Genomic DNA, 22449 nt, shown 5'->3' with positions numbered 1-22449 from the left:
CAAGAGCTCATATCCATTTTGATGTTGCGTTCTAATTAAACCAACAAAGCAACGGGGGCTTAGCTGTTAACGACAATCCCAAATCAGTCTTTATAGTTTATTATGCGTGGGCAGGAAACATTTGTGCTGCTAAGTGACAGTCCAAATCATATTGTAACTGTTTTTTTTTTAGGTGTAAAAAGCTCAGAAACATTGGCATGTGAATCTTTGTTTAAAAAAAAAAAAAAAACTTGCTGACATCTTTGGTTTTATTTTGAAGTCCACACTTCAAATAAATGTTCCTGAGCTATTTATGGCATATAGAGCTGACTTGGTTGGTCCGTCATTTTATTGGAGGTAAAAATGTGAAGTTTGTGATGGGAACAACTTTGCTTTTGGTTTGGCGTTTTATGGGTTTGGATGGCCTGCCCTTGGACATATTTGGGGATAAGTGTTGGAGGTGCAAAGGAATCCCGCTGACATGCCCCCTCTCTTCATGTAGAAGATGTGACAAGTCTTCTTCTGCGCCATCCAGTGCATGGCATTCTGGGGAATCCGGCTTTTGACTTGACGATGTGGATTTTTTAAAGTAATGAGGGCTTGATTGGGATTCGCTACAATGCTCTCCACTGATGGCTATTGTGTCGCCATGAAATGTCTCCGCGTGCGAGGAGGGCGGGTTGTCTGTTGTCTCCTTACGCAGCTTTGGTTTCTTGTCTTTCTTTTGCGGAAGAATAATGCAGCTAACTGGAGCAACTCTGTCCCAGCCCCGCACCTACCGCAAAACAAAATGTAATGTTTTTATATGACCGTCATCAGAACTACAGTCGCAATTGACTTAAGAATTGAAAAGCACTCACGGCCTCTTCCCAACCGCAGTAGCAATGATACTCGTGTGGCTCCAGTTCTTTTAAAAAGGCCTCCTCGCTCATCTCGAGCAAGACATCGACGTGCATCCTTTGTGCTTTGTAAAGCTGCTCCTCAATGGCATCATCTTGATCAGGGGTTTCTTCATCTGATCCATCCATTGCTGTGGGGTCCTTTATGTGAGACACAAAGGTGATTGAAAAAATAAATTAAAATGGTTGTTTACCAAATAAATACCTCAGATTTTAAACAATGTCAAATAAAAATGTGATTACTAAACATTTATGAAGAAAAAGAAACATTTGTGGGATCTGGGGTTGTTTTCTTTACCATTCTCTTCCACCCAGCAAGCATATAAGAAAAACTTAAGTTTGCTTATTTCAATGTATCTTTAAATTCTGATTTCTGCTGACATTATCAAGATCTAGTGGTTGTCAAAAACATTTAAAACACTTAAATGAATAAATGAAAAAAATGCCCATAACACTAAGGTCATTTCAGGTAAAGTAGACATTATAAAACACGTGCATTGAATGAATTGCAGAACTTTTTCTGTACTTTCTATAAAACTTTAACGAATGCATGCACAAATACATAAATTTTAATTTGCAGCTCACGTGAACATCATCAGATGATAAGCATCTCGAGTCTGTGCAATTACCATTCATGCAGACATGCACCTTTGCAGTCATCATATCCTGTTCACGTTGACAAGAGCCGGTCACACGGTGGATGCATTCATACATACGTCAGAGGGTGATAATGGCCGTGGTGACGTTTCGTGCTTTAAACGCTACGTTAAAACGTCGTGACGTCATGCTTAAATTTCGCCGGGTGTTCGTCGATCTCAAGTCGCCAAATATGGCGTGACACCGGCAAACACGGTTGCGTGATAAAACGCTTGATTTTAAACGCGAGCAAAGAAGCAGTTGTGTTACTTGGTCACTTGCAAATGGATTGTCTTTCGAAAGTTGTCTCACTGCGAATTACATTCGAATCTAATGTCTGCAAAGTCCATTTGTTTGGATAGCTGCAATAACGCGCGTGAATGTTACGTTTCACACCTTTCACGTATTTGAAGGCGGATTCCACTTTTTCACATCCTGGTAAGTGCACAAGTTTACAATTTCCTTAGAGTAATATCATTAGTTTCAAGGAAAGCTTCTTTTGTGCTTTAGATGATTATTGAAGCATTGGATTCCAACGCAATTAAAAAAAAAAAATGTTTTGTTTGGGTGGGTTACTTCAACCTGTCCAAACAATTTCCCTTTCTCTGTATTTTAGATCAACGGCACGATTTATCAGCATTTGCTCACAATTTATGAAAGAATTGCAATTTGTAAGTGCAGTACACCCAAACTAAAATGTATTAATTTTATTTTGTAGTTGTGCAGGTAAGTGTTTCTCAGTCTTTATTGTGCCAAGGAAAAAAAAATCTCGTCACACTACCAAACAAAAAAAAGTCACAAAAAGTATGACTACTGAAATAATGTTAGTCTTATCCCAGTTTACATGTTAAATCTGGGCCTGTTGAATTGAGCACCAAGAGGATTGGCTCTCCATGCCTGTTCGTATGAAGGGCAACAGGTGGATGCACAGATTAAATTGCACCTTCTACTGTCTAAGTATTTAATTGTTTGATCGTCATTGTACATCATTTAAGATTGATAAATGAAAATTTATTTTATAACTGACAACTGATCATTTTTAGACAAATAACATGAACTTAGATAATGATGTTCCTGATGAGCTCTAGCAGCACACGAGTGTAACCTCTTGAAGTCTTGTTTCTTCCGATTGGAGGAAATAAATTCTATATGAAAGTTTTACAAATGGGAGTGTGGATTGTTGCAACTAAACATTTCAATGTGACATGTTTCCCAGGGTTCCCTGAAACAATAAAACACCAATTGGCTTGTATTTAGTTTGGGAGGGGGTAATGGTTGTGCTTTTTTTTTAATTGTAACAATATATCCCTAGTTCTCAGATGTGATCACAGCTGATGTGAAATGTTGAAACCAGGCAGAGCAGAATTTGATTTTAAAGCTGTTGGCCAGACAGATCAAGGAAGTTGAGGATGATGGAATGCAAGCAAAGTTGTAAGCAGAAGAGGAGGTAAGTGGGTGTATTGGAAAGCAGGCAAAGTGTAATGTGAAATGACAAAGAATGGAATAGCACTTATTTCAGAATGATTGTGTGAGAAAAAGGAGCTCAGGTGCAAGCTCAACACTTGAGATAGACCAATTACAGTGTCTTAAAAAGATAATACAGTCAAGGGGCAAATGGTATACAGGGACGCCACGTTTCTCCCATTTCAAGCACTATTCTAACTGGACAATGTTTGGCCTTACCACTTTCAATGAGGGTGACCCTTTTCCAAACAGTTTTATTGACTGCTCTTACTGAGGCTTTCAATCTTCCTTCTGGCCGAGCACTTTGCCTGTCTGTTTAATGATTCATGTTGTAGAACTTTTCCCACTACCTTAACTGCCACCATAGAGATGTCTCTTTTGAGCCTTTGGCACACTTAGGCCCTACATGAGCAGTCTACATGATTTTGATAGCTTTAAATGTATCATGAATGGGCTTACCCACTTTATTATGGTTTATGATGCTTTGTCAGCTTTAGATTTAACCTACCAAGTGTAACGGGTTTCATGTTGTTACTTGACGTAATAAAATAATAAAGATTGCTGTTGGTTGTATCTGTCCGAAAAAGGTCTTATTTTCCTTGCATGTTTCAGCTACTGCCGTCGCCTTCGTCTGATGGCATAAAACGGATGAAGAAGATGCGTCAAAGTAACCTCGTGGCCCTCTGATGAAGGAAACAGTAGTTGCAGAAACATGTTAGTCAAATAGAAACCCTGTACAGACCCTTAAACAGTATTATCCTACAAAGTATCTGAATAACTTTCTTCTGCAAAACCTTCAGCATTCTATCCAACCCCAATTGCTGGGTCGCTCCATAAATTTGAGTCTTAGTGAACTTTAAATTGCATGAATTGCTTCATGTTCCCATGAATTAGTAGTGTGATACAGGAGCCATTCACTGCAATCCAAAGGAAAAAGTCCTTTCTCCAATTTCTGTTTGCTCCAATTTCTGCCGTCGCTCAACATGAAAGAAAAATATCTATAAGCTAAAGTTGGCGTTGCTGTTTACCTATTATTTCAAACATGCCCCCCCCCCCCCCTTCATGGACAACAGGTACGAAACACGAGGAAGCGCCATTGGAATGTCGCCTTACCAGTCTGCGCAAGTTCACAATCTCCGTGGCATGCAGATTGCTGTTTCCTTGTCAGACACGCTTGTATAGCCACTACTATAGGATAATTTGTATTCACCTCAAACTGTCGTTCTTGACCGAATGAGTTCCCTTTCAATCCACTGTGGGGCGAAGTGACGGCTTGTCGGTGAGCGACGCGGTCGCCATGGCAACACCCCTTGCAGTCTGTGACGCAACAAAATAGGCGTGGTGGAGGTTTCCCTGCTGCAGCCTGTTCGAGCACGGACGGCGGATTGACAATTGCTTTATGTTAAATACCTTTGTAGCGGAGCAGTACGGACGAAAGCCTGAACGCTTTAAGGATAATAGTGTGGTAACGTTAAAGGTACTTAATTGCACGTGAATTATGGCGTTATAGCCTCAATGTGAGAACCATCTCATCTCCAGCGATGTAACGTTCAGATCTGCACGTAGACATCACATTTAAACCACGCCACTGTTTACGTCATATAGACAACACACGCAAGAGGGCGGTCTTTACCCGGTGGAAGTGTTATGAATTTACAACTATCAAGTGTGAAACGCCGTTTTCTTACCACCCCCTCTTTATACGTTTAAACTGACAGATTTGATGAAATAATCGGCGCTCAGCAACACCCGCGTCAATTGGTCCCGGACTCAGAAGTCGAAGTGACGCAGCGACGGCGCCAATCCGCGAGTGGGATACTGACACCTGACGGTTTGGTTTCCCCAGTCGCCGGTCTCCACACGACCACCGAGTTCGGCTCTGCAGTGCAGGGGCTGCGCCGTTGTATGGAAGCAGAGCGTGCGCGCCCTACCGTGGACATGCTGCCGCCGAAGACCTGCCTGCCCAGGAACTACAGCTGCATCGCCGGGCTCTTCGGAAGCCTGGCCGCGGCGAACCCTCGTCTCGACGATGGGGACGATTTTGACATCATGAACGGCACCTGCGAGCCTGCCGAGAGCCCCGTAGTGGACGAGAGGCCGCGGGGCCGGGAGACCTTCCTTAAGCCCCCGCAGAGTCCAAGCCTGCGCCGGAGGTGCAAGTCTCTTCCCACTCCCACCGAGAGGGCCAAGTTGGAAATCTCCCGCAGCAGAAGTCCAACAAGTCAGAAAAAAGTGCGCTTCGCGGACTCTTTGGGTCTCGAGCTCATCTCCGTGAAGCACTTTGACGACTCGGACGAGCCGGAGGTGCCGGAGCGCATTTTGGCCAAGTTACCTAAATCCACGGACTTTAATAACCACATGGCTACTACAAAATTCCCCCGATCCCTCGCGCAGTCTGTGTTCATGGAGTTGCAGTTCACCTGCCCGGGCACCCTGCCCGGTTTCGAGCAGAAAGTGCGGGAGGTGAAAGTGATGCTGGAGAGCGTGGAGACGGACGACTTCACCCTGTCGGGCTTTGTGCGCGTCTTGAACCTGGCCTTCGAGAAGAGCGTCTCTTTGCGCTACTCACTCAACAACTGGATCACCTTTATGGACAGTTTGGCATCCTATGTGCCCCACTCGAGCGACGGTGCCACCGATCGTTTCTCCTTCAAGGTGGTCATGCCTACCTACATGGAGAACGGGGGCACGCTGCAGTTCGCCATAAAATACACGGTCGACGGAGAGGACTTTTGGGATAATAACAACGGGAATAACTACAAAGTGCGGCGTCACCGGTTCAAGATGTCTCCACCGAAGGAATGGGAAAACGGATGGATCCACTTTATATAAGCTCACTTACAACGCGTGCGTAATTTGTGCGTACATTGAACCCCCGGGTGCCGTTTAAAATCACTAACCGTGTTCATGCGTGGGGGAAATGCCATGAAATGTAGCGTGAGCGTTTGAGGTGCCCGCTGAGGGTAATTTGCCTTGATGTCAGGGCTCTGTACAGCTCGGTGCCCTTTGGGAGGGCACGTCCACATTATGTAACATGCAAACACGTGACGGAGGGAAACGTGCCGGGCCATTCCGACCTCGGGCATCGTTGCTTTTTTTTTTTTTTTGCAGGAGATGCCGCAACATTAATTGTTATGGTGAGGTGCCAGTTTATTCTTGTATTTTTTTTTTTTTTTTTTTTTTTTTTTTGCACGGCAACAATAATATGGCTTATTAATAGGCAGGAAACGCACAATGTGGTGGCGCTGCCTTGAAAGTATAGCTTGCGTGAATGGGCTAGGGTGATAAGAGGTTGTCTACCACTATCTTCCAAAGTTATTAGAATATACTGTAGCTCATTCATCTATTATGTGATACCATTAATGCCTTTATAACGCATGGAAGCAGAGCAGTTTAAATTCTGCTAAGCAAATATATTTCCGGTGATTACATTGTTGCAGTACAACTCAAACGGATGGATCCCCAATATCCTAATTTTGGTCATTATAGTCATAGACTAGATTGTATCTAAAACACTGAGATCTTATTGTTTATTAACTCATTCCCTTTTGAAATTATTGCAAGAGTAGAGCATAAAATTCCTATCTTTTGAACGTTATTGAAAAGATTGCTATTTTTCAAAACAAATATTTTCCCTTTCAAAGCTATTTTTCACTGTTGGTGATCTTTGCAATGTTGTCTATAGAAGTAAGCAAGTATGAAAATCATTGTTTAGAACTGCTATGTCTACTGTCGCTATTGAAGTGCTTTCCAATATTGTCTGCACCGCTGACATTTTTATCAGGGTGTCCCAAACTTTTCAATTCTCATTCCAAATTACGAATATGGCTCTCCTTTGATCCAAGCTGACTCAAACATATCAGCCTTAGCAAAACAGTGACATGATGCACAAACCCGTGACAAAAAAAAATCATTTTTATTACTACTACAGAGGACTTCCAATTCTCCAAGAAATAGTCCTACTTCTTGATGATCAGTATAATTTCCTTTCTGCATTTTAACTCTGAGTGACCCGATACATTTTGAAGAAGTTTGGCAAACCCTGCTTTTTATAAATGAGTTTTCTATTCACTTGTTAGTTGTCTTCCAAATGAATCTTCTTATCAATAATTGACTTTGCTCTCACACTGTATTGGTTTTGGTGTTGCTCACATTTGGTGTGGGTTTTTTTTTTTTTGTGTGTGTGTGTGTGTTGATGCGAGTACTAATCTGAACACTTCTGAATCCTCTCTGGCTGCAATCTGAACATCGCTTTGTTTACATTACAGCAGTCTCAGAAGGGAGCTCTCGATTTAATAATGCAATCCGGCTGATGTCTACACAGACAAAAAGTTTTCCAGTAAGCACTTAGCTTTTGAAGTACTTCCCCTGTAAAGCGCCCAATCAATCTCAGAATCAAAATGTTTGATGGTTCAATGTAGGCCTGCTAAAATAAGAGCTCGGCTGCCTGAGTTGACATTTGTCTATGCATAGCGTTAATTTGCTCTGAGCTCTGTCTCATTCAAATGTGCCGTACATGTCGGGTGATGGTGTTAGTTTTTAGAGACTGCTTAAGTATCCATAAAGGAAAATATCAACAGTTAAGAACGGATGCATCGGTATAGCAACACAAGAGGTAACATAGTTGATTTAGTAGTCTAAATAAATTCAACTTTATGCAGTTGTTAGCGGTACTGGGACAATTTTTGTTTCTACAAGGCACCATCCATGTTTGCTAGCTGTTCTTATTGTTGAATCCCTGATGAAGGGCTGTTGTCAGATTGCGATTTTCATTTAACTCTTTATGTAATGCTTCTCATCAGAGTTCACTGATAGTGATCTATGTAACAATGTACTGTATTGTAAGTGTCAATGTCTCATATTGAATGTCTTCATTGTAATGTGTGTCTTAAAAGTAGGTTGCAGAGATGCAACTGGTCCAGTTTTTGTCCCGTGATGTTGAAATATAAAAAACAACAACTTGAAAGCACATAATCAGATCTTAAAATATTAAAAAGCAAAACGTGTATTAGGGAAAATGTGAAATTTACAACGTCACAGAACAGAGATCGTTTGCACTGTTTCAAGTGTGCGCACACCGCCTTAGTTTCAAAAGTTTACCAGGTGGAAGCTCGCAAGTGCTTAATTGTGAAGAAAATGTGATTGGCAATGGTTGGAAACAATCGTCAAAAGCACGTTGGTATATTGAAATGAGTGTGAGCGACTTGTGATTGTAGCTGCTACTGGGTGAGTTGGCTCGGTGCCACTTTATTGCACTTTGACAGAGGAAAGGGAACGAGAGAGTTGACAGGATGTACATGTGGAAATAGTTTTTGTTGCGAAAATAACTTCAGAAATCACTGCTGTGTTCTCTCACTGAGTAATGCCTAGAGTCTTTTTAGAGTCAAATATGGAAAACTGTATGCCAGAGATTATTTTCCCATCAAGCATTTTAATGTCATCTGCAATGTCCTTAACCTGTACTGTCCCCTCCGAATGTTAAATCGTCTTTGTCTGCATGCACAACTAAAAACAAACCTTTATTTTTCTGTTGATTTAATCATAGGACCACTATTTTATTAAATAAATGCTCAATAAAATTGTTGAAACAAATACTTTTGGCAGTCTTTTTTTTTTTTTTTTTTTAAACACACATTATGATATTGTGGTACAAGTGGTGAGAGACCTCAGAGCTGCAAATGCTGCAAATGTGATCCTATCTGGTCATTTGAGCGCGTCATTTTTCAAAGCTGCTGGTCCCCTTCGGCCAAGCCGCACACGCACTGCAGTGTAATGTCGCTCTCTCCATTGCCGACATGGCTGCAGACTTGTCCTTGAAATGACGCCGGACTGGGACTGATGCGCCACCCCCCTTTTTTTTTTTTTTTTTTTTTACTCAGACACAGGAGGTGTCTATGTTTATCAAATGAATATTCCCAATCAGTCAAGCCTGCCAAATGTGGCACATGTGCGAAATACCGTGATATATAAAAACATAAAAAGGGGGGGGGGGGGGGGGGCGGAGGCGTCAAATGTAAGTACGGTGTGTTAGGACAAACAGTCACATCTAGGGATTAGAGTTAAGAAAATAGCTACTTCTTCATTATGGATGTTTTAATCCTATACCTTAACGATTCTCATATTGAGTCTAATTGGGTGAGGCAAGTCTAACAATGCAAATGATATATTGTTCACCATTGTTATTTATTGTACATCAATACATAAATAATGCGAAAGAAGTTTGTGCAAGTTGCAACTAGTCCCATTAACCTTCTTTTTCAAAATGAAAAATTTGTGTTTCAAGTAGCCCCATTATCACCCTTTCACATTGAATGTTTAGCAAATTTTTCTAGTGCTTCTGCTGTGATATTTTGGAAAAGTTCAGAGCTGAAAAGCACCTATGCATGATGACAGTGCTGTGCAAAAAGTCAAACAAGAGATGGCTCATAACCGGAAAATGTGAAAGTAGGGCAATCGTTAGACAAGATTAGAACATCGATAGGGTTCTGGATGGCTCTTTGTTCACCGAATCGTGCTTTGGCGTTGTAAAGCAAATATTTGGAAAAAGTCTCAAGTAGAAATTGAAGAAGAAAGATACACATTTTTTTTTCTATGCAAACACCAATAACGATGGTCTAAAACTAAACGTTGAGTATTTCATATGAAACACTGGTGGTTTACAACCATATTGAATTAAATGAATGAATTAAAACTAGAGTGATTTTATACGTATTTTATGTCCGGGGACTTTTTTGAGGCAAATTAGATTAATTAATTATAATACTAGTGGATTCAGACTTGCCACAAAAAGAGGAAAATACTTTTTTCTTTTTAAAATTAATTTTCCAATTATTTTAAAACTTTTTTTAAATCAAGTCTTTCTTTTTATGAACTTTTTTTTCTGTAGGTTACTTGAGGATCCTGCATTTGTTTTGTGTATTGTAACTGAACAGCTGATCATGACTCCCTCTTATCTGACCTTCACCCTTTCTATTTTTACGCTGGTGAAGGGTCCTATTGAAATAGTTTCCCAGGGTGTTGTTGACCTTTATCCTTATTCGTGCTTGTGGATAGTAAATGTATGGTCTTGTTGATGAAATTGATCAAGTTGATAGATTAATTTATGTAATATGTGTAGCGAATTAGACACCAAAACACGACACAGCACTGGTATGTTTTATTCTGAAAAAGCATGTTGTGGTAAGCAGTGCTGCTATGCAGTAGGGTAACAGCTGCATCACCTCTGTGTTTGCCGGACTGTTCACTCCCCGAGGGGTTTGCTGTTGCATGCCTGAAAGCAAAAAGATGTTTGACATCCCACCTGCACATCCTTTCTGCCTTCCTCTTGAATATGTCCTTCAATTTTAATGTCGCTCCCAAGTTGGTGCACGCGAGCTTGTCATTCCACTTGAAATGATTCATGTGAGGGATCTAGTGAATTTCCTTTTCTTTGCTTTGCCTCGGCAACGGAGGCAGTCTCATTCCCGCTGTGATCACTCGGCCTGAATGATTACATTGCAAATGGATCTTTTACAACATTGGAACAGAATTACTCTTTGTTTTCTTACTTTGGTTTCCTTATTTCTTTTTTGCTAGATGATTTTTTGATGTTTTCTAGCTCATTGAGACATCAGGCACGTTGGGCTTCATTGGTTAGACATCTGTATTTTTCATAACGGTTGTAAAATGTCACACTCATCACCCTGGGTAAAGTTTGGTAAATTTTAAATTAAAAAGTAACCCTCACAAAACAAATAAATGCTCGTTTTCATCATTTCTACTCATGTTTAGTAACAAAGTTGTGATAGCTTAATTGTTTTATTGTTGATTTACCGTTGCACTGTTAGGTGAATTATAAAAATAATGTAATAATAATAATAATGTAAAAATAATCTTAATGACCCTCTTCATTGCTTTTTGTTTTTTTTATACAAAACCAAATTCTCAGTCAGACTTGTTTCTCCTGTTTTTAAGTAAACATTTTAATAGTACATTTTGGAAGACAACCAATTTTGTATTTTTTTTTTTTTTTTCAAGAGACTCCCTTTGTTTCCCAAAACATGGTGTAGAAACTAAACTAGTGTTACACTCGCATGGATATTCCTCCTTAACAAAACAATTACGGAAAAAACAGGTGACGTTGTTAGGATCATTGCGCCTGAGCTCTGCGAGGGGGGAGGAAATGTAAGTGAAGCTTGTGTCAAGATTGAATGACCTCCTAGCGTCCTTGTATTCTTCAAGCACAATGCGCAGGAAGTCAGACAATTTATGAGTTGAGGATACGTGACTTGAAAATTCAGTGGACCTTTTTTGGAAGGTTTTTTCAGAGGGCCTTCATGACCTTTCCCAATAATGCTTTAAAATATCCATCTGTCCGTTTTCATTCACACTTATGGAGAGTTCATAGTTTTCATTTCAACAATATTAATAAAAACAAGCATTTTTAGACAGTCTTTCAGATGCAAACCACAGCTCCATCCCACAATTTTCTGTAATGCTAGCAGAAACCATGATATAATAAAATTAAGGTGCCTTTACCCGGCAGTCAGTCTGCAGCTTCACATACAATCACCGTTGCTTATTTTGTATGCCGTTGATATGCTTTGACTTCCCATTTCAGCCATACACAATAAACCCCCCGAGATTCTGCTTCATATAAGCACAGAATGAGTTATAACTCTACAAAACTTATGAATTAAACAAAAGGTAGAACATTACATATTTTTTCCTTCTGTAAATTATTTATGCCTTTTCCGTGACTTTTTCACCTTCTCCTTATGGCCTCTAATGGTGTGGAATAATTCAAATGTTACTTATGCCTGTCGTTTACTCTGGCCCCATTCTCGTTTTTATTTTTTCTTTGTTTACAGCTAAGCCTCACTCTTTGTTCAGCCACTTTTCACTCTCTCGAAATGACATTCCAATAAGACAATGAACACTTAATTGCTGAACACATTCTGCACATTTCCACCATAACAACTCCAGAGCAAGAGGATCACTCAGAAAAATGTAATCTACCTCCACCCTATTTTTAATATCCTGCTGCTTTGCCTTACATGGCAAAACAGAGAAAAGGGGAACCTCATAACTTACAAACAGGTGGAAAAACTGTTACGCAATAGGTCATATCCGAGTGCATGCCCAATTGCACGCAATGACCACGTGGCAAGAGCTCATCAGTTTCGCACTCAACGCTTCGCTGCTTCTCTTCTTTTTAACCTCATTGGTGTCGTTGTATTTATGGCTTTATGTTCATTTGTGGGGCCAAATACAAGAATCAAGACTTATTTATGTGCTGATTGAGTTGGCCCTAAATTGAGTATTTTGGCCTTGTGGATATGGAATCAAGAACGTGAGTGTGGCACTGTTGTTTTCCTTCTACAAGGCCACAGAGAACTCGGATATGTTTTGGGGAAACATGGCGTTATGAAGGGAAGGTGTCCTCAGTGCTCACTAAATAAACTGAAGTTTAATGCTACTTTTGGTTTAGTTTGGATGCCTGGAAAGGTTTGGAGCAGTGTCATCTTTTGGTAATTGTCTTTTGTTAATGTTTTTCCAAAAATCTATCCCATGGTGTACCCCAGGGTTCCATGCTAGGACCGCTACTTTTTCCTTTTATATAAATCACATGCGGCTTACCATTTGTATGTAACTTACATTTAAGTTACACCTTCGGTTTAAACTAAAGTTCAACTCTTGTTTGTTAGTTTTTTTGGGGGGTCTGTCCTTTTCTCTCAATCCACTCTTCAAGTGGAACCAACATTTGCTTTGATTTAGATGGTTGTCCCCAGAGTGTGAACCAAATGTTGAAAAGGGGCAGATAACTATACTTGTCATTTGGCACTGAATGAACTCCGAAAGGAAATCAGATTGACAGGACTAGCAATTATAGGAGAATTTTGAAAGACGATAAAGCAGTGCTGTCAAACTGTGCGACTTTGATAACTTGCCTGTAATGTGAGCTTGTTAAGATGTTTGTAAGCACTGTTTTATCTTTGTCTTTTGATTCCTTTCTTGATCTTGTTGGGGATTTTAAGGTTCAGTGCTCCTCATCTGGTTGACAAAAGGATCTCAAATCAAAATATAAAATAATGAATGGAATTGCAGGAAGGGGAATTGACCTGAGGCCAAGCAAGAGAAGCCACTCCTTACTTAAAACCATTTCCTGATGGAGCATTATCCTCCTTATTGACGATGGGTGGAGGAGAATGGGGGGGATATTTCAAATTTGGAATTGTACCAAAGCCTGAACTATCTGCTGTACAGCACTAATATTTCCATTAGACTTATACAGACATAGAGAAAAGATGTTGAAGCAAATAACAATGTGCACACAGGAAAATATATTAGGGGACCAGAGCCAAGGGGTGTGTCCCCGAGGATGATATAATATTGACTGAAACTTTGCTCAGCCTTTTAAAATATTAGATGTCACAATATATTGAGCTGTTGTGATGAGTTTCTTGAAGGTGAAAGCTCTAAATGCATGGTGGGTCTGACTCTAGTCACCTCAGGCCCAATAAATGACTTAAATACAGTTGGTTCTCTATTGTTGTTGCACAATCTATACCAGGAATCCAATCGAGTTCCGATTCGCTCAGGATTTTGAAATGTTTTCCTATAATAATGAGAGCAGTTTCAAATGTCGTCATAAAAAATCCTTTAAGATGCTTGTGAAGTGAAAATGTCATGCAAGTTTGACACATCAGCGTTTTTAACGATGGCAATTTTAATGATGACAAAATTCATGATATAAAACGAAGCAAAGAAACAACCAGGTTCAGTTTTTCAGTTTCTCCCCAGCATGCCTGATACTCACTCTTCTCCTGTCTCATGCTGTGCATCCATCCATGTTAGCCCCCACCCCAACGTACCTTTCCCCCCTCTTCACCGTCGACGCTCCATCGGCGCCATTGCTACTTTTTCATAGGGAATGATGTCATTATACCCCCTCCACCCTCGTCTCCAAATAAAACCCAGTCTGCTGTTCAGAAACAAGGCTTTGCACGTGCATGATTCAGCAAAACGTGACCGTTGACCACATTTGTCGGCTTGTTTAACGTCTGTGCGCTCCATCAGGCGAGTGTGAAATGAGTCAGGCGCAACAGCACTCATGCGTGCTGATGAGAGTTTGCATGCACGTGTATTTTTTTTCATGCAAGATTGATGTTTGGCCCCTCTTGCTTTCTGCGTTATGATATCTTGGCTCCTTTCATCTCTCAAGGCTGTGTCTCCAGAAGGCCTGTTGCCTCTGAGAGCAGACATCTCACAACAGGTCTCATGAAATAATGATGCTGCTGCACTCTCGCACACCTCTCTGTGTATCTGGACTCTATCCCAAAGCACTCTCCTGTTTTTCAGAGACTTTGCTATCGACACTGGCTGGTCACATGGAGTGTGTGTGTGCGACTGGCTGTGCCCTGGTCTTCTTTTTCTTTCTTTTCTTTTTTTGTAAACCCACTCGCTTCATGCATAAGTGTGATCTTATTTTCTCAATTTCCAGTTATTTATTGAGACATATCACCACAGTTGTTGCTTTATATACGTGCACGAGAAACTCTTTTTAATGAGCAGGAACTTGTGTGCACTAGGAGCATATTGCGTTTGGAGAAAGTGCTATCTCATTGAGTTAGATAAACAGCATGGCAACATGACACCTGATTCCTGCTCCCTGCCTCCCTTTGTTTACAACTGGTTCTCTGCTGCCACCTCCTGACTGAAAGTGCAACATTAAAGCTTTGATTTTGCTGCTTGCGTCAGTCAGAGGAACATCTCAATGATGCCTCTGAGGGTGAACCTATGACAGTCAATGTGTTTTACATTGATACAGTAATTCTTAGTAGTGTGGTATCATCCAGCACTGGAAATTCATGCACCACATTGGTGAGGTGTCTATTGCTAATTATGTTAATTCTTGAGACATTGCTTTGGCGTTTCATCTAAAAGCACAACCTTCAAAATGTGTCCAATCTGCTCAGATGCTCCACAGGTTTGCAGATCAAGAAGAACAAAAGCCTCAAAATATGCCCGCTGCCAGAAAGGCACGGCCATTTGGCCCCCGTCATCAGGGATGGCATCAGTGCCTCCATCTGGCTGGCTTCTCTTTTAACACTCTAACTATCCATCTGGTCTCTAGTTCAGTCATAAGTAAGCCTGAGGATGAACTGTTGTCAACATTGTCAGTCACTTCAGAGAGAAACCTCAACTCATATGTTTCTATAACCAATGTGAGCAAAAGCTTGACCCATCATCAGTGGTAGAATTCCCAATATACGCAGTTACACAATCTTTCCATCACGGAATTAGTAGTAGGTTTGTTTAGTATAGATCAGTTGTATTTAACTTTTTAGTATGTTTGTATTTAATAGGACTGTTAGTTTTCAAACATTAATGTAGGTGCGATTTCAATTTCACTTACATGAAACATTTTATTTGAAAAGTTATACACATGTATTTTTTTTATTCTCCTATATTTAAATGCAGTGATCATATTCAATCGGCATCTTTATAGAGGCTCACAATAATGTGAAATATATTTTTGTAGGAATAAAACGTTTTTGATGAACACAGGCCTATGCTATTTTAATGGGAGTATATGGAGACTCAAGTATTTCGGTGGTGGCACTTGCCTGGTGTTTGAAAAGCACTGCCGTGGAGAGAATATAAAACGCTGCCACATTGTGATGTAGTTCATAATCATGTACACTTGATGGGAGCAAAGTAGCAAAAATGTCTTGCTGAAGTCAAAGCAACTTCACTCCTCGGCTCTTTAAATCCCCTCGTTAAACTTCCTCTCCTCCTTTCCTCCTATTTGCTTTTGTGGAGTGTACGGCTAACTGTTAACGAGGGCCTATGTGTTGAACTAAGGCCAGCTTAGCTCCCAACCTGAAGAATGTGTTGGCATATACTGCACAAGAGGCGCCACGGCAATGCTACTTTAATTAATTTATACAGAAACCAGGACGTTAATAAAAACTCTTCTGTTAGCAAAGTTTGGGACATAACACTCTCCTTTGTGTACATTCATTTGTCTTCTCAGCAGACATTTTGCAGCCTAGACACAAACATGTCTTCAGGTAGTGGTTATGACTGTTAAGGTGTAAAAGGGGCTACAGACGAATCTGCTACTGTGTATTCTGCCAGGTTTCCCCAGTGGACAGTGCTTGTTATAAAAACACAGTCTGTCTGGTAGCAGTGTAGACGCCTCGCAATCCCACCAAGGAGGATCCACACCTCACCTCTCATCTCCACTATATTCCCCCACTTTTTCTGTTTGCTCCTCAGGCCATGTTGAATGGAAGGGAAATGAAAACAATTGCCCTGTCAGCTTCCAGTCTAGCAACAGCTCTGCCAACCTGACAAAAAGTCGGAGACAGACCTCGACCACATTATGCCAGACACGGTCCAGTCTGCAGTTTCTCAATGATGGGTGTTACGTGGTGGTGTACATGATTGAATTTAAATTTGATTTGAAGTCTTAACGCATCTATCTCTTGTCAGTGATCCCACAGGCCCTTTTGTTAGAGAATATCTGAGAGTAACAAAAGAAACTCTCACAACAGATGATTTTAAATTTGTGATTGGTTCCAACACTGCAGGTCACCTTTTTCTGAAGAATTTGGGGGGGTTTGTTAAAAAAAACAAAAATTGCAGACCCCCTTGAGATGGCCACCCGATTGCCACATCAAGAAAAAAATCTCAGCTCCGCCAGTGAGTCAGAACCACATAAAAGAACAAGATGGACTATAAAGCTACAAAACACTGCATGATTAATAAATTAAATAGTTTTCTGAGATACAAATCTGATCAATTAAATTATTTTCTATTTTTCTCTCTGAATAAACAAAATTGACATGAAATATACAATGCCATCCTGGAAGGCATCACAGTTTACAACGCAAACTGTCTTCTCTTGAGAACGAATCTTGCATGTTTTTGCCTGCGTTAGAGATAAGACTTTTAAGAGTTAACATATCAGTGAGTATGAGAGGAGTGAAAAATTCCCCCCCCCCTTCCCTTCCCCAAAATGCTCCTGAGATCGAAACTGATCTCGTCTACTTCAGTGCCAAGTTCGCTATTTGTGACAAATATCAAGCGCTGTCAAGGATTAAACTCCCTCCTCGTCTAAATGTCGCATTTTTAATGCTGATCTCATCCCAATATGTAAATGTGTGTTCTTTAGCAGTCTGCTCTCATGCTTCAAATGTCTTTTTAATATATAGTTTGAAACATTAGATGGCCTGTCTTTGAAAAACCAAATTGATGCCTTTCTTAAAAACACAACAACAAACATAGTTGTATAGCTCTGTGAACTCAACAGCCAGCAACCACTTTACCATTTACCAAAAAAAAAAAAAAAAAAAAAAAGGAACATATTGCGACAAATAAGTCAATTTTCTCAGCCAGCAGCTGTAGTGCATTATTATTTTGGCCCAAAGTTCCCATGTCTTGGTGAAAAACAAGTAGTGGATGGCCATCCTTGAGGTTGAAAAATGTTTTCCAAAAAGGTCACATGAGTGTTATCTTGCTCTCACCTCCTGACACATCTGCTCCAGTCCCTTCCATAAATAGCAGCAAATCCAATGCAAATGAATGCCAACGATCTGCTTCTGGAATCTGCCTGTCTGCAAATACAATTATTTTTCATATGCCGCACAACTAATTCTTAAGAGCCACTATGGGCCTCATCGAGCTGTTGAATTCATTTTCAAGAACTGCAGTTCCAACTGAATGCATGCAATCAGATATTTATTTTTATTACTGCGAGGGTTTTACTCCTGGATTAGACTGGAATATGAAAGTTCCCTGTGGTTTAGTTGGTCTTCCACTAGACTCGTTTACAGAGCTGCTGTGTGTAACTCATATGCACTTATAATGATGAGGAAATGCTTAAATTTCATAGAACTTGTTCAGCGGATGACATAGTCGAGTAGTCCCATTACATCTAATTAACCAACACTGTTTTTCTTTTACTCTAAGCCACCATGTTGAATCACCAAGGAACTGTCAGTACCAATAGTACAGTATGATGCTGCTTGTAGTGTGCCTTGCCAAAGTCGCATTAAGGCTGCTAAATGTCTCTGGACGACTGAAACACATACACATTCACCATAGTCACCGCTGAACCCAAACCACAGGCACTCGTGTCAGATGAGTCCGTGAACAGACCTTTATTCTCGCACTGAGTTGTTCTGAGCAAGTGTGTGCCTCAAACTCATCCAAATATCACTTTCTGTGACTTAGCCATTCAGTTGCATTGTGCTCTCCTCTGACCAAATGTGTCTCAAAGCTGCAAATTTATTATTATTATTATTATTATTATTATTATTATTATTATTATCGTATTTTCCGGACTATAAGTCGCTCCGGAGTATAAGTCGCACCAGCCATAAAATGCCCCAAAAATACAATATAGTACACCTATGCATACAAGCAACACAAAAAAACCCAAGAAGGCACAAGCAATGAATAAATAAGAGTGTTGAATAAATGATAAATAAACAAATAATAATAAATAATAATAATAAATATAAGAGGAGCAAAAATGGAGCAAGTGTACATACAGCAGACAGTGGACTTGGATATGGTGCTTTAAAGTGTTAATTGCTTTATTTGATGTTTTCTCAATTTTTTATGTTTTGAATATGTTCAAGATAAAGATATAAAAGCATGTGACGTGATCAACTATACTAAAAATAACATGGGAAGTGGTCAACTATACTTGTAAGTGATGTCTTAATGATGAAGTAAAAATTTGTGAAAAAAAACATAAGTCGCTCCTGAGTATAAGTCGCCCCGTCACCCAAACTATGAAAAAAAAAAACGCGACTTATAGTCCGGAAATTACGGTATTATTATTATTGTCAGCTCCTTGACCTAATAAGGAACTTAAAGTGGGGCTTGTTGCCTTCTGAAGCGTTATGTTTGAGCCAGGTACTTCCCCTGCTATCCAGAGGCCCTGGTAATGCAGACTTGTCCAGACATTTACACAAAGATCCTTTTACTTTTTCCACTTCCCTAAGTATGAATCCCCAGCACCCATGTGGGCTTGTATTCACAGTACGTATGCAGGCGTATAGGCTTACGGAGGTAATAAGATGGGGTTAGTGGGAGGTCAGTTTTTCACTTATTTTGTCTGACTGCTTTCAAATGAAATTGTTTAAAGTCAACGTGCCTTGGAATGTTAGGGAAGTAACTTAGTAAAAAAAAAAAAAAAAAAGTCCTTCACCTGTGTGACCATGCTTCCATTAACCCCAACGCTCTGTAGTAAATACACCCAAGTGTGCACACATCACTTAAGCCCCCTTCAGCCATCAGTTACCAAGCCGATTCATCTTGGGTAGGTTGTTGGAGAGAAGAGGAAAATTTGAGAAGAACACAGCGAGAGGAAAAGGGAAAGGAAGGGAATAGGAGATGCGGCACCCCTATCACGATGATTGATGAAGAAGGGGATGTTGATGAATGGCTGCCAAGAGTCTGGAGAGGAGAAAAAAAGAGAAATAGGACACAGGCGACTTGTCACGGCTACTGTTAAAATAAGCCCTTTGTTTTATGTCAATAACAGATACCACCTATTTATTGTCTTTATCGCCTCCAATGCGGTTTTGTGATATGGGCCACCCTAACGCTTAAAAGAACAACAAAAAAGGCTAAATTACTTTTCCTGGTCAGGAATGAGTCAGTGAAACCACAGAACTGTCATATTAGCAGTCCAACAATGGAAGATTGGATAATAGTAGCTGATGGACTGCAGGGACAAGCAACAATGTATGACAGGCTTGACTACAACCGAGACATTTGGAGAGAGGAAAAATAGTGCATGAAGGTACCCGAGGCGCTTTGACCGTGGCTTATCATGGACACTGCTGTTATATAAACCTGGAAGCGAGCAACAGTTGGGCAAAGAGGGACAAAGGCAGGAGCGAAGGAAGCGAGGGGGTTGTGCCAAAAGAAGTTTGAAAGAGTGGAAAAAGAGAAGAGGTTGCCCCTGCGGGCTTGTGTGGCTGGCTGTGTGCTCCTGTTATGCTCAGCGGCAGCGGCTGACTAAATAAACAATCCTAATTGGCTGTGGAGCCCCACTAGTCTGGGGTTTCATTCGCTTTCATCCTCGGGAAGCTGTGGGAGAGCCAAGGTGAAGCATCATGACAAACCCACGCTTAACCGCGCACGTATAAAATCTCAGCGTGCATATATGTTTTTGTGTAAAGCTCACATTGGATGGCCGCCCTTTGCCCCAGTCTCTCTCTCTTTTGCTGTCATCACATAAATGTGATGTATTTGTATGTGACCTGCTAGTGGCCTCCTTTAATGCAAGCTCAACAGAGAGCGGCCTCATGTGGTCTCCTGCTTCATGAATCTGGGAAGGAACATACACCAAGTACAGCTCATGCCCTTAAATAATTACTCGGTGCCGAGTTAAGACAAGTGGGAGCGAAAAAAACATTATTGTGAAGACATTTTTTGACTTGACATCCCCCTTAAATGTTCACGTGCACATACACTAACTCACATGGAACTGCACAGAGGGGTTAGATGTGGATTATTTGTTACACAGATCAAATTCAGGTGACGAATGGATTGTCCACGTGCCTTTTTTTTTTTTTTTTAGCTGATTTTTTTTTCTTCTTGCTTTGCCCTGTGACTCACTGGCGACCAGATCAGTGTTTATCCTGCCTCGTGCCCACAGTCAGCTGAGATAGCCTTCAGTTCCCTGTTACCCTGAACAAGATAAGCGGGATAAAAAATAAATAAAAACACGAATGGATAGGTGGTTGCTTTGTTTACATGACTACAGTGTTTTGAATACCAGAGTAAAAACATTTGAAAGCGGCTTCCTTATCATTTACACCTTGACAATGACTGTTCAGTGAGGTCATGTGCGAATATGTCACAGCAAAAAAAAAAAAAAAAAGACAGTAATGATGGGCGCAGCTATGTTCTCGCATTTGTCTAACACTTACCATCCATCCAACTAATTCTTAACTAATTCTCAACCAGAGTGCTGTGAGAAATCTTCAGAGGTGTTGTGGGAAATTATCCAATTTTATTTATATCCAATTTGTTCACTGCTACCTGTCCTTTCTCTATGCTTTTTTTTGGCAGTGGGTCTCTCAGCCCCAAGTTGCCATGGAAACTGCACAAAACATTTTTCAACTGGGTATTTGCCCACACAACTGTGATAAATTATTTGATATAGGTTACGGCACATTAAATTATGCAAACTATTTATTGCATATGGACTTTTGTACCTATTAATTGTAAGTAAAATATTTGTTGGTCAAACTGTTGGCTCTGCTATGACGCCATCAAAAGAACTCAGTGTCCCACCATGATTTTTTTTCTTACCATACAAAATTATTGACCAGAGCAAATCCAGTGAAATGAATAACAATAATTTTCATAATACAGTAATTGAGACCTGTCATGTACGGAGCCTCGAGAAAAAGAAGCATTTGTGTGTTCCAGGAAAGAGAAAAAAGGCTCTTCTGCTCTCAAACAGACCCTGGGCCCTGTCCAAGAATGGCTTGGGAAAGAGAATTGTGAAAGTGGTTGTCATGGAGGATTGAATGAAAAGAGGATGACTTTCTGTCTTGAGATGTATGTTACTACTCTCCTTACACGCCCGCTAGCGAACAAAAGAAGCTAACGAATTCCGGAGCCGCAGTATATAAACTGTCACGAAAACGGGACTGGATGACAATAATAGATTCAGGCGGAAGCAATCCGAAGTGGCAGTACCCATTATGAGGAGACAGACCAAAATGGCAGTGAGTTGTACTTTGATCGAAAGATGCGTGACAGCAGCCACAAAAAAGAAAGGTGCATTTATTTTTAGAAAGGTCAGGTCAGTTGAACATCTGGCATATCTTCAAAAATAAGACAAAATAGTCACAATTTTGCAATAAACACGTAACTCACTCTATTTATGTGTCTAGCAAAAGCATGCCAAGGTTTACTGTCTCTGAAGGCATCCTCTGAAATTTTTGCATTCTTGGCGGTTTAGTGGTTCTGGCAACGGGAGCAAGTCAAAAGGCTGAATGTAAAGACGGTTCAGACCCGACGGCAGCGGCCCTGACTGCTTCCACTCTTTGCATCTTTTCCTCTTTTTCTGGATCACTACAGTACATATGGAGTCCATGCAGGCATCCTGGTGATTCCTGATTAGGTGCACATTAAATTCAAGGCTACTTAAAAGAGTCATCTCAGTGGCACTATTGGCTCGTGTAAAGTAGACAGACATGGGCAAACTTATTTTCCCTACTGGTTTGAATCGGTCAAACACATGGAAATTAGATGGGAAGTTATATGCGGAGACTGGAAAGAAAATGTTGATAACTGCAAAAGTCTGATTTGTTTAGCATTGTATAGCTTGAAGTCTCTTTTTTGATGATGGCTCAATATCTGCCAAAGTCCTGTTTATTGAGACGTGATTTATATTGAGTTCCCTGCTGCCATAGAATGTTCATGTATCAAATCTGCACTCACAAGTTGA

At 40.5% G+C, this 22449-nt stretch overlaps 1 protein-coding gene and 1 long non-coding RNA gene across 2 annotated transcripts; one reads left to right on the top strand and one right to left on the bottom strand.

The window, feature by feature from the left end:
* Positions 1-66: 66 nt before the first annotated feature.
* LOC125967175 (uncharacterized) lies at positions 67-4232 on the bottom strand. The gene is made up of 4 exons (XR_007480677.1): positions 4092-4232; positions 3487-3661; positions 840-1019; positions 67-754 (listed from the first exon to the last, which is right to left on the bottom strand). It is a non-coding gene; the product is annotated as an uncharacterized lncRNA (long non-coding RNA).
* Positions 4233-4883: 651 nt separating this feature from the next.
* On the top strand, positions 4884-8570 carry LOC125967174 (protein phosphatase 1 regulatory subunit 3E). The gene has a single exon (XM_049717955.1). The coding sequence runs from the start codon at positions 4884-4886 to the stop codon at positions 5808-5810; it is 927 nt and encodes a 308-aa protein (XP_049573912.1). The 3' UTR covers positions 5811-8570.
* The last annotated feature ends 13879 nt before the right edge of the window (positions 8571-22449 follow it).

The sequence above is a fragment of the Syngnathus scovelli genome, chromosome 4, assembly GCF_024217435.2.
Source record: "Syngnathus scovelli strain Florida chromosome 4, RoL_Ssco_1.2, whole genome shotgun sequence".
Classification (NCBI taxonomy): domain Eukaryota; kingdom Metazoa; phylum Chordata; class Actinopteri; order Syngnathiformes; family Syngnathidae; genus Syngnathus; species Syngnathus scovelli.
The sequence above is the reverse complement of the archived record's forward strand: the minus strand, read 5'-3'. Positions and strand labels throughout refer to the sequence as shown.

Bases quoted from the DNA above. Each gene is read 5' to 3' on its own strand.
- LOC125967174 (XM_049717955.1), top strand. From the start codon at position 4,884: ATGGAAGCAGAGCGTGCGCGCCCTACCGTGGACATGCTGCCGCCGAAG.